The sequence below is a fragment of the Tetrao urogallus genome (genome assembly GCF_951394365.1).
Source record: "Tetrao urogallus genome assembly, chromosome: 8".
In the NCBI taxonomy this organism is placed as follows: domain Eukaryota; kingdom Metazoa; phylum Chordata; class Aves; order Galliformes; family Phasianidae; genus Tetrao; species Tetrao urogallus.
This window is the reverse complement of record NC_136821.1, coordinates 3,723,961-3,736,569: the sequence shown is the minus strand read 5'-3', so window position 1 is coordinate 3,736,569 and position 12,609 is coordinate 3,723,961. Positions and strand designations below refer to the sequence as shown.

At 41.6% G+C, this 12,609-nt stretch overlaps 1 protein-coding gene across 7 annotated transcripts in view; it reads right to left on the bottom strand.

Moving 5' to 3' along the window:
- Positions 1 to 3,250: 3,250 nt before the first annotated feature.
- The window catches only part of GTDC1 (glycosyltransferase like domain containing 1), a gene marked incomplete at both ends in the record, with an annotated part of 111,482 nt that continues 102,123 nt past the window's right edge, over positions 3,251 to 12,609 (bottom strand). For 5 of the 7 annotated variants that reach the window (XM_079539340.1, XM_079539344.1, XM_079539346.1 and 2 more), the window contains 3 exons: positions 3,251 to 3,334; positions 10,108 to 10,199; positions 10,913 to 10,983. In XM_079539340.1, coding sequence (XP_079395466.1) covers positions 3,251 to 3,334; positions 10,108 to 10,199; positions 10,913 to 10,983 — 247 coding nt within the window. The remainder of the gene's footprint in view (positions 3,335 to 10,107; positions 10,200 to 10,912; positions 10,984 to 12,609) is intronic. The other 2 variants (XM_079539341.1, XM_079539345.1) reach the window with 2 other exon arrangements.

The following is a 12,609-nucleotide window of genomic DNA, read 5'->3' as shown; positions in this document are numbered from 1 at the left end:
TCATTTATATCTGCAAATAAAGAAATGCCTACTCCCCTCCATCAAGGACAGAGAAGAGGAAAATATTTTTGCAAAATCAGGGGTTCATGGAAATGTTTCAATATAATTCTCGAGGAAATTATTCCCATGAAAGCAATTTGTTTGAAAGAAAATGCCCCCTGGTCCTTTCCACACAGGCTAGTCCCGGGCTAGTGGATGAGAACCAAACTTAAAAGTGACTATGAGCTGAAATGGGACGGACTAATTCATTACAACTGTCCATACTGGAATAAAAACAAAGCCCGAGTGGCTCGAGTGGGGAAAGGTGAATTTAATTTTCGAGGCCCTGTAACTTTTAATAATCTGAAGAACAATATGGGAGGTACATTCCGCCCTCCCAGTTATCCTGATATAAATTCATTCAAGATTTATATTGGTGTAATAGAGAAGCAGAATTTGCTCCACGGTTTCTAATGAACTGCTGGCTCGGTCTTTAAAAATGCAATTAGAAGAATTGAGCCTCCTAATTCAGAACAGCTTGGAGTGAAGGCAGAGGTCTGGGCGCTGCAGACACGGAGCAGGGCCGGCGGTGCTGCACGCTGCTCACCAAAATGCCCTCGTTATTTTAGGATTTTCTTTTCTATTACGTGGAGAAAGGCAATTCTCATGTGGAATAAACCTGTGTTTCCTGTGATCTCAAATACTAAGACAAAGGGATTGTAGGATTAGTTGCCTGGGCTGTACTGATGCAGGAGTAAGGAGCTGTCTGGTCGGAGTCAGAAACCTGCTCTGCTTCAGCTGTGCCCACAGCTGCTGTGTCAACGCAGGTGAAACATTGATAAATACAGGAGTAAGTCAAGGGCTAATTCTGTCATTTTACTTATAAGAACTGCTCTGCACATTCACAGATTACTCGTGTGTGCAGGAACAATGGGAAAGAGATCCTAATTTGTCACGGTGACCTTTTGAAGCCAGGGCTTCAAATGAAGCAGCACAGTGGCTGTCTGCATTTGGCTCCAGCAGCCAAAACTCCCGAGGTGGTTTTGCACCCAGGCTGGGGGATCCTCCACCAGGGAAATATTGCCCAGACCACCTGGATGAAGCCTAGCATCACCCCACTGACTGGGGACCTTGTAGCAGGCCCAGGTACCAGGTCAACCTCCTGGGCCTGGGGGATGCAGCACACATGAAAGTATCATTGGATGGGCCGTGAATATTCACTAGCAATGTAAAGAAGTTATCATCATATAATGCAGCACTGCTATTTGTTGCTCTACAATTAAAGCTCTGTGTTTCTATTATAAAACTTTATTTGCAGGGGTTTGTAATTCTGAGGCAAAAAGTTTCCATCCAGACAATGCTTCAGCCACAGCTAGGAATGGTTGAGTGCCACTGCTCAGTAACTAAAGCGAAGTAGGGCCCCAGCCTGGAGGAGGTGGGCACCTCTAGTGACTGGGGCACACACTGCAGGCAGCAGGACTCCCTAAACCACTGAGCACTGAGTCTCATAGCACAGCATGTGCAGCCTGCTTGCCACAAGCCATGGCGTGAGGTCACAGCATCTCCTCTCTCCCTTGCATTAGTTTGGAGAGCGTCTCGCTGCAAAACCTGGGGGAATTCATCTTCTCTGTACCATGCCTCAGTTTCCCCAATAGTAAAAAAAAAAAAAAAAATAAGTCACCTGATTTATTCTTGCTGGTGCAAGGAGTGTTAGCATTAGTGAAGACAAGAAGTCCTGTTACTTGGCTCTACCAAATGGGAGGACCGCACTCATGCATGTTTCCTTGAGAAGACCACATTCCATGTCTACAGCCAGGCTGGGCTTTGATCGAGCAGAAACAGAGAGAAACCAATATGTAAGACAAGTGATCACTGCAAAATTACAACTCGGCAGTGACAGAAAACACCCGAACACTTAATCATATGCCATTGGATCTCCCTTGGGCTTCTGGGGAGGGGAGCTGGAACCGTACCTGTCTGTAGAGAGGTCTGGCCATCCTCTACATCACGATGATTTCCTGGGAATCTTCTTCCTGCTTCTTCCCAGAACACTGTCGAAAATCTTGGAATTGTCAGAACATTTTATTACCACTTGCAAAGCAGATTCGACTTCATCAGATAAAGACACAATTGCATTCATTGACTCTGACACAAGGATGTGCATACTGATAAACATACAGATAGATGTACACACTTATACATGAATGAGATATGCTAATTAAAAATTGCAGTGGGCACTTTATTAAAAATTTATTGTACAATCTCCATCTTCAAAACATTTTACATCAACAAATATAGAAGCTTGACTGCTGGAATCATAAGTGATTTATCTTTAAAAGACTGTATTCGTAACGGGATGCAAAGATGCTTGATGAACGGCCGTTACATTCCAACTACTACTTTTTATTGGAAGTATTTTGGCTGTTATCTGTTTGTTCTCCATCCTTGAGAGAAATAAAACAAGTGTCTCAGCTTTCATTTTATCGGATAGATGGCACCACGTAGCATATTTCCCATGCTAGTTTGAATTACAGCTGTTTATCTTTCAGCTTTCTTTAAGATTAATTAAATGCAAATGTAACTCCGCGAATCATGGGATTACCTGCCAGACCCCTTATTAATACCTTCACTTAAAAACCCCTGTGCCAGTGAGTCATTAATTTGCAAAAAGAAAAGTGCTAAAGCAGCCCTTTGCCTACAAACAATTCCGAGATGGCTGCCCAATTAGTCCGGTAGCACTCGGATCCTCCTTTCAGGCCCTGTGGCCCTTTGAGGACACAATAAGGCTCCAATGATAACCTGGCAACCTAGGTAGAAACCCAGCCAAGTGTGAGCGTTTGAAGCTGCAGCTTGGCTGCCATCGTGTCGGCGAAAAGAAAGAATTCAGGCACCATGTCATCCAGTACAAAGGATAAAAACAGATTCAACCGGAAATTCAATGTGGCACCACATATGGGATACATGAGTGCGGTTATACAACAGGCCACATATTTTTTTTGAACAGTCTCCTGCATGTGATGCCGAGGACATGTGTAACCATCATAACGTCTCTAAGAATCTGTATTTAATTTGAGCTGGGGTGGTGGCAGGGATTGGAGATCTGAAGCCGCCACAGGTTTGTGGCAGATGGCTCTGTGTCAGCTATGACAAGCAGCCAGGCTCGGCTTCCTCTGCAGATTTTCTTTTCTCTCTGATCAGGTAAATATGGGCACACTCTGGAAACTTCCACAATTCTGCCTGAGGCTGCAAGTTTGTGACTTAGCCCCATCTGTCACAAATCTTCTTTCGGTTCTGCTGCGAGCAGAGACCTGAATTTACCACGGAGCGCTGCCCAGGAAAAGCCAGCCATCTCGCCCTACGAGGAAGAGAGCACATGGAGAAAACGTGAGCTGCTGGGACACAGAAGGGACCTCAACAGCCTTGGCAGCACCCAGAACCACTCTTCCTCCACTCTGACCCCACTGCCACATGCCCAGGGTTGTCCCAGCGCTGTCCCAGCACGGCCCCGTATCCTAAAGAAAGATGCAGCTCATTTTCTGTGTGAGTGATAACTCTGCAAAAGTCTGAGTGCTCGTATTTTCAAGGAATAGAACGTGATTCAGTCAACAGTTCCTAAATATGCAGAGACAAAAATCATCATGAGTAGCAAAGTTTTCACATAAAGCAAGATCTTTGCATGAAGAGACAGCACAGCAAGGTGTCAGTAGCACTGCAGTATCTGCTATGATATAACCAACTTTTTTGTCTCTTGTGTCCTACGAGCACGACAGAAATAATCAACATTTACGCTTGCCATCATTAGACTTCAGGGTTAACATTCAGAATTCAGTAAGGACAGTTCATCCATTCAGACCTGCTGGTTCAGGATAGCTGCAGCTCAAGCTCACTGTACTGATCGGGCACACATTTTATGCGTGTTCTTAAAATTACCTTACAAAATCAAGAATTAAAAATTATTCTTCAGCACAAAAGCTGAGATTCGGTGTGCAAGAAAGCAGAGCAATTTACAGAGCCAAACTGTAACAGGTCAGCTTTACTCTGTGACCCAGCTCCTTCTTTCCGTGAGTATTAAGGAAGAATCAAGGTGGAAAGCAGCTTGTAGTAATTACTTTTTGAGCTCAACTTTCAGACTCCAACCACCTTTGGAAGCCACCATCAAAAGACAGCATTATTTTACATGAACTGGGTGCACTGTGAGGACCGAGTCAGAGCTATACAATACTCCTCAGAAGAGTATTTCCCTGAATGAACCTTTCTGAACAAACCACGGTTTCTATTATTGGCCTTTTAAAACTCATTTATTCTATCTTTAAACAAAACCATAAATGTTGGATGTGAATTATGCAAGATACCCTTCCACTGGGAAGGGAAGGTTCAGAACACATTGATCATCCACAACACTAGTAGAGCAGTTTCAGGCTTTCTTTCTGTAGGCAGTTTAGATACACTTTACTGATAACCCAAAAGTTTTCATGCTTTTTGCAACTCTTCTTTCGAAGTCATTCACATTTCCTTTGACTCATTTCTTCATCTACTCTTTCGTGGCGGCTACGGTTCGTCTGCCAGCTTTCATTTACTTTCTAAAACTAAACTGAAGCTATCTAACATGGTTATAATACACAGTTCAAAGTCCTGCTGCTTATGCTGAAAGATGCGCACACAACTGTTTTCTTCATGAATACTTTCTTCCTGCTCCACAAGCGTAGCCAACTTCCATGAACTGTAGGCCAGAATCTTCAGAGAGCTGAAAGCTCCCATATATATCTATATCTCGGAGAGGAAGAGCAAAGCAAGCCCTGGGAATAGGTGGAGTGGGCACTTCTGCTTCCTGGCAAACAGCTCAACGAGGAGATACTCAACATATGCTGGGATCCAGAATGACCTAGCAGGCAACTCTCATAGTCCCTGATAAGCCATTGCTATTACTGTGAACAGCCACACAAGCTAGCAGAACTCACTCTACTGAAGCTTTTTCTGGACTCACATACAGCCTGTGGACCTCAGGTTGTCCCAGAATACATAAAATGGATCCCATGCTCCAGAAGAGATTTCTATCTCTAAGCTAGCTAGATCTTTGACTACGACAGTATTACATATAGGAAGGAAAAATGTGAAGACTTCAGTCTAGCCTCGATACAAGCCTGAGCAGCTTAATCCATCCTACTTTGAAGCTGGCCCTGCTTTGAGCAGAGGCCGGACCAGATGATTTCCAGAGGTCCCTTCCTAAATTACCCAGGGTCCGCTAATCTAAGTAAGTAATCAACGTCTTCTTCTACATAAAAAGTCTTGATCTCATACATCCTATTTAGAATCTTACATATATCCTACTTGGGACCCATTCTTAAGCAGCTCTTCCTAGCAATGACAAAGAGATGGATAATGCAGCACACTGTGCTCCAGAGTTCCTAGCTGCTATAACCTTTCCCTACAGGTTGTGAAAAGCAGAGCTACACCATCTCTGAAACCTCTTTAAATGACACTTGCTGGAAATGGAGCATCAGGAGAAGTTGTCCAGAGAGGTGGTAGATGCCCCGTTCCTGGAGACATCCAAGGTCAGGCTGGATGGGACTATGAGCACATGAGGGGGGTTGGACCAGACGGTCTTTAGAGGACTCTTTCAACTGAAATGATTTTATGATTCTACCACTCTATGAACAGACACAGTTTTGTGCTTCCAACCTGTCGACCTGCATCTAATACCAACCAGGTAGTTTTTGCCTCTGCAAACTTGCTCTGTAGATGAATGGAAAGTCAGCAGGATGGATGGAAATATTTGTACTATTCATGCAGCCTGTAGAGCTCTAAATTAACTTTATCAGCTCAGGACAAAAGATCTGGAGAACACTGTAAGCAAACATCTGCTCAATATACATTCATGGTTAAAAAGTAAACAGTGTGTTCAGCTCCATAAGGAGCAGGTTGAAAATTATCACAGAGTACAACATATCACATAAATTGATGGCATGGCCTAGAATACTCTGTAAAGTAATGATCACACCAGCACAAAAACAGCTCTCAAGCATCAGAATGGCTTGAATGATGGCAGATAAGAATATAAACATGGAATAACATTCACGAGGAGAGACTGAAAAGTCCAGGATACTGTAAGTGTTTGACAAACGTTTACACAATAATGAATGATATGGAAAAGATGGAGTGAGAGCTTCTGCTTGCAGGCAAACAGCTCTAGAACAAGGAGACACTCAAGGCAGGTGAAGGTGTGGAGCTTGGGAAGGCAAAGCCTGGAATGCCATCTGCAAACATACACTTGCCTTGCTGCAGAAAGCCAAGAAAAGTAAAGGACACAGGTCTCCCAGGGCCTGAATGTCTGTTATGTAGCATTTCCCTACAGAGAAATGCATTTTTGTAGAGTTCTGCTGGGTAGTGGGGAAGTGCAAAGGCAGATTCATCATTTCTGGCTCTTACATGGCCTGTGCAAGAACTATGAAGAACTTATGCTCCATGCAACAGCGTCAGCCCACACTAACCTCACTGAGCTGGCTGAGGGCAGCTGCATGCAGGTGCAACAAGTTGCTGGGGATGCCTTTTGCCACCTAACCGTGCCCAGATATCAGAGCTGGACCAGAAAGGAACTTCTATCTGTTTGCCTGAAAGATTGAAGTAAATGCTTTATGTCAATTGGAGCAAAAAGAGAAGGATGAAAAAAAAGACAAAAGAAAAAAGGAGAAAGGTTTGTTAGAACTGCCCTAATCAGGCAAATCTTGAGACTGGAACAATTCAGATGTCTAAGGTCTAACTGGGCTCTTAATTTGATTTTACAGCAGTTTAATCCCTTTGAATTCATCATGGTTCTTTATTTTCTACAGTGGTGTAAAAAGAAAAAAAAAAATCACACCATGTGTCTTTTCATAAGCAGGTGAGCTTCTGTAGTGTGATGGAAATGAGAAGATGAATGTCAGAAAGTGGGCCAAATTCTTTTCTCTGTTAAACAAGCATGAGTGAGAGTAGAATTTTTCTGCAGGAACTGAAGCTGACAGCATGTCAACCAGCACTCATTCAGCTGGGAGGGCTGGGAGAGATTATTTAAAGTTGTCAGCTCCTTCCATGCCTGGCTTTTGGCAACTCTTCTTGTCCCTTTCCACTGTATAATCTTTATACATGCTGTTTTAAATTAAGAAACTGAAGTGAGGGAACTGAAAGGTAAACTTCAAGAAAATAATGCAGAAACAAATGCTTTGCCCTATATATATATATATATATATGTGTATGTATTCTTTTTTTTTTTTTTTTTCAAGGGAGCTTGCAAATACTGAGAGGTCTTGTGGTGTGCTCCAACGGAAACTGATGCCCTGTTGTTCATACTGGCTTCACTTTGGCACTTAATTTAGCAGCCACGCACACCGAGAGCCAAAGAGGAACTTTTGATTCCCTAAAACTAGAACAAATAATTGATAACAAATGCGGTTTGGTTTCCACGAATCTCGATCTTCTCTTAACGACTGGTAGAAGGCAGTGTGGAAATGCAAATGAACCAGCCCTGGCGCTGTGAGAATACCCAGGGTAAGCAATGTGTCATTTGGAAAGCCTTTCGTAGGTGCTTACATTATGGACATTTTTAAAAGTCTGCCAGCATGAATGGAATTAAGCTATTACAGTTTAATACGTGGGTCTGTGCACTGTCACAGGGATATTCACCGTGTCTGGCTCCCTAACCTGGCTGCCCTGCTGCCATTCATCTTCTTTTTGCCCCAAACTTTGCTGCACAAGCACTGAGGACAACCGGGGGAATAACTGCCTGTTTAATGAGACCGCTGTCTAATTATTATGGATATCCTCAGTAATAAAACAACAACAGTATGTAAAAAGATAACTCAAAGTACTTCTGATGATGATTGCTTTCTGATCTATAAAGCAGAATCTCCAAGCAATAAAGAACAGCATTATTTGCTTTTTTGTCGCGACTGCACAGCTCCTGTATGGACTTAGGCATGAAGGTTTCTGGAAGAGAAGCAGCCAGTTGGCAAATTTTGCAGTATAGTATAAAACATTATACCAATCTGAAGAAGGTGGAAGTGATTTCATGATTTCACTCTCTCCAGCTTCCTTAAAAGAAGCATAATTCCACCTCTAATTCCATTAGCAGCACGTACCTAAGCTAGCACTTCTCTAGGTTTCAGGGACAGTTTCAGGGCAAAATACAGACTTAGTGTACGTGGGTGTAGGTACAAAAGACAACTCTAACAGCATTCTCAGAGCTGATCCAAAGCCTATTAAAGACAACAGGATCCCTCCCTTGGTGTTCACAGGTATTGGATTAGTCCCTTGACTCAATTTAAAACGATCCCCATTCAGTGCAGTTGCTACCTGTTGCACCCAGGGAAAGAGGGAGCACAAGTCTGCCTACAAGGGACAGAATTGGCACCCATGGGATAATTCTTCCATGGACAACCTGCCTGCCAACAATTCCAAGGAATGTTTGTTGGCTTTTATTTTTGAAGAGCATCCTTAAAGCAGATTAGTTCTTTTGCTCATGGGGCACACGTGCACACCAATCCCCGCACCACATTTGGAACCCATCCTATTTAATATCGGTATTTGTTCTGCTGCTATTCCCATTTTTGGTGTGCCAGCTTTGGTTTTCTTTAGGAGCTGGGGCTGAACACGTGCAGAGAAGACCCAAAACTATTTGTTGGACTGGAAGCACAGGAAAATGTCAAGGCAGACGTTTAAGGACTGTTTACCCTTTGAAGCCACCATGTATAACTACACAACACTACTGACTCCAGAAGTAATGCTGAGCACTGGAAGTGTTCAGTCAGCATTTTAAACTATTATGAGCTACCTTCTGAACCATTGCCAAGTTAATAGACAATGAAAGATAATGAGCTTGAAATTGGGTGTTAAATTGCATTTTTGGTTCTCTCCTTTTTTTCTTGAAGTTTAACTGTTTCCTGCAGAAACGACATCATCTTTGATGTATCATTATGTAAATGTCTATTTTTAGGTCACATAAGGAGTCAAACTGGGGCTAAACTCTCACTCCTGCACCATGTGTGTGCAGAAGGGTGGGGAGGCAGACGAGACACAGCAAGACCACAGCTTCTGGTCCTCAGAGGAACGCAGAGAGGTGAGGTGTGCTGGCAGCATGGGGAAGGAGATGACTCGACTTGCTCAGTAACAGCACGCTGGGTGGCTACAGTGCTGCAGAAGAGTGTGCTTTTGCACTTCACAGGTAACCCATGAGCTCCCTTGAAGGACTGAATGCAGATTGTTACAGATTCTACCTGAAGCACCTTTGTCACAAAAAGGTGACTTACATCTGCCCCAATCACAGTATGTCCAGCATTTACAGCTGCAACTGAGCAGAAAATGCTGCAAGCTTACATATTAGCATGCAGACAATAGCAGCTGTTTTCTAACAGCAGCATAGTGTAACAATATGTTTTTACTGAAATAATGTACAATTTAGTGCTCTATGTAATCCACACCTTAAAGCTGGGAAAGTCAGTCTGGCATGGAACACTCGATCAAAAATGGAACAGAACATCTACCACTGAACATGTATTTTCTCCAGATAAGTAAAGGCAAAGGACAGGACACAATAAACAGCAGGACATCACGGTACTAATAAGCATTTATGCTCAACATTTAAAAAAAAAAGGAGCTAAAATAATCACCGTCATCAAAAGAATTCTGGTATTTCCAAAAGGGCAGAGAATCCTTACCTGATAGCCAGCACCTGCACGTTTTGAGGACTGAAGATTAAATTAGGATAGGAAGGTAGGTTTATCCTCATTAGTATAATTGTAGGATCTTTCTTTTATTTTCCTTTTAGACTAATGAGTTACATTAATCCAGGTTCATTTTTATAAGCCTCTTGGGTCCCAATGTAAAGGACAGTCATTTTAGAAAACAATAAATTAAAAAAAAAAGAAGAAAAAAAAAGCATGTAGCATGCATTAAGTGCACGTATTTCATAAGACCTAGGTTAATACAACCGGCATCTAGTTTAATTAATCCTTGTTAGTGTAACGACTAATATCCCTCCCTAGCATGTTTCCTTTAAACATTAGTATGTTAATTAAATGTTGTTGTTTTAAGGGTTTTTTCTTTGCCTTTGTACTTCAATATGGCATTATATCATGTAAAACTCTTCCCAACAACTACCTTATAGAGATGTTTCCTTACAATATCAGGTCTCTTGCAGAAATTCTGAAGCCTTTTAAAAAGCTGTTCAGGTGTAGAATACAGATATTCAGCTGCAGGAAAAACAGATACATTTTTAATGAAACAAAAACCTCAAAGCACACACTCGATATTAGTCACTTTACTAATTAAAAATGCATATTGCTCTGTGCCGCCTCGTGTTTTACATTATTTAAGCATGATTTTATAAGGTTACCTCAGCTCACAAGGATGTTTAATGCTAAATAAGACTGTGTAGTTGTGCTGTTTAGACATCTCCTTTGGGTGATTAAAATACATTATTCTAATGTAACACAATGCATATGTGATACATTTAGTGATGAGATTTTTCAAAGAACTGGTACTACATTAGTGTGTATCCCATATCGCAGTTGCATACTATTAAGTATTAAATTGTTTAAATAATTTGGTGTGATTTTCAGGCCTCCTTTTTCTTTTTTCCTTTTTTTTCTTTCTCTATCTCAAAAAAAAATCTGCAAACCATTGCAGCGTCGCTGACCTTCTAACAAAAATCTATCATTATGGGTTGTGTATGCTAACAATGAAGAATGCTATTTCAAAACTTGCTTTTGTGTTATCTTAAAAGAACAGATGGCAAATATAAACTTCTTCTAATGTATTAAAACACATAAAATTCTCCTTAACACTAACATGTCGGCTTGCCAAATAAACAATTGCTTTTGCTCGAGTTTATACTCAAACTTTACATTTTAGCACGCATCACGCATCGCCTTTCAACCAGAAGTGTGTGCAGCAAAGCAGCTACCTGGGAAGATCTCCGGGTACACCAAGGCCTTGGGACACAATGGGTAACAGCCGCAATGCACCGCTTCCACCCTGAAGGTTAAAAGCAATCAGAAGATGAGCATGACATCAGGGAGCCAAAAACTTCCTTTGGTGCAGGACCACAGAGGTTGACTGCACGCAGCACGAGCAAAACATTTTCCTGCTCAGCAGCACAATCCTTCTAAATGCCAAAGTTGCTCTTTTGAAAGAAAATTTTATTGATCATATGAATTACATAGAACAGAACAGTGAGCATATGTTTTGTTCGCTGAATAAATCAAAGCGCAGCTCTGCATTTTTTTGTTTTTTAAATACTGCTTAACACATTTTATAATCAGCAGACAGACACATGTAACAACATGGTGAAGTATGGACGGCTTCTCTTAATAATGCTGCAGAGAAACGAGGGCATACGTGCACGTGCCTATGGGTGTAGCCACAGAGATGCTCCTGTTGCACACTCGGACTCCAAAGGCTGCAATGAAATGGCCCCAGGAACAACACGCAGCACGCTTTGGGCTGGGATATTCCAGTGCTAGCACGAGCTTCAGATCACTCCCTTTCTTTATCAGGACACAAACTCTTTGTAATAAATACCAAGGTCCTCCTGGTGATGCTTTGAGGGTTTGTTTTTTGCTAGGGCTGATTTATGTATCTGCCATAACATGGAGCCCAAATATTTTGGAACTGCGACACAATGGCACAAAGTTTCCTAGCAGTGACTCTAAGAAAAGCAATCCCATTCCTGCCTGCATTTTTACAGCAGAACGGGTTAAGGCATCAAGTTTGTAGTTTATTTTTTTGTTTTTGCAGAATGACCACTGATGTGACATAATGTCCCCCTAAAGATACAACCGTTATTTCTGTTGGCCAGAAATTACACACCGAAATTCAAAACACTTCTTTAAATATGTTTATTTGATGAGAGGCTTTGAATTTCCTCCAACATGCTGACCATACGAGGACTTTATTTTTAGCTTCACTTTCCCTCGGTTTCCCAAGCTCTGAAATTCTGTCAGCGTTCACCTTTCATTCTCAGGAACAATCCAAAAAGCTTTTGCTGCATTCATGGGCACGTTGGCTTTATTACAGGCACTCAGGCCCGTGCAGACCAAACCCTTCTTCCTTTAGCTTGAATCCATTTTAAGGAGCCAAAAAATTAAATAAGGAATATCACAACCAGCCCTGATGCTAGAAAACTACGCATATCCACAGAACCCAAAGATATATCCCCCTGCAAATGCTTTTGCTAAGCCATGATTGCTAGTTTTTACATAAACTTTTAAATTTTGTAATTTATGTGGCTTTTTTTTTTTAAATAACATATGCACTTCAGATTGCATTTTAAACATTAACAACAATTTCAAAGTGTACATCGTCTAGCACTATATTTTTTTTTTTTTTACCAAACGGAAATGTTTCTGATGTGTGATTTAATTGATGATTTCAGTTCTTAAATATTGTGTCATATGTCAAAGCAAATAGATTTTTAAAGTTTTCTTTAATCTAGGGGGAAAAAAAAAAAAAAAAGAGCGAAAATGTGGACATTTCGGTAATAGCTCAGATCACTAAGTTATGTTAAAATATTTGCTTTTTAATCGTATCGCCTGCACGAAAAAAAAGAGCAGCTCCCTCCAACAAAACTGCAGGCCAAGATGCAGTCTGAGTCATCGCTTG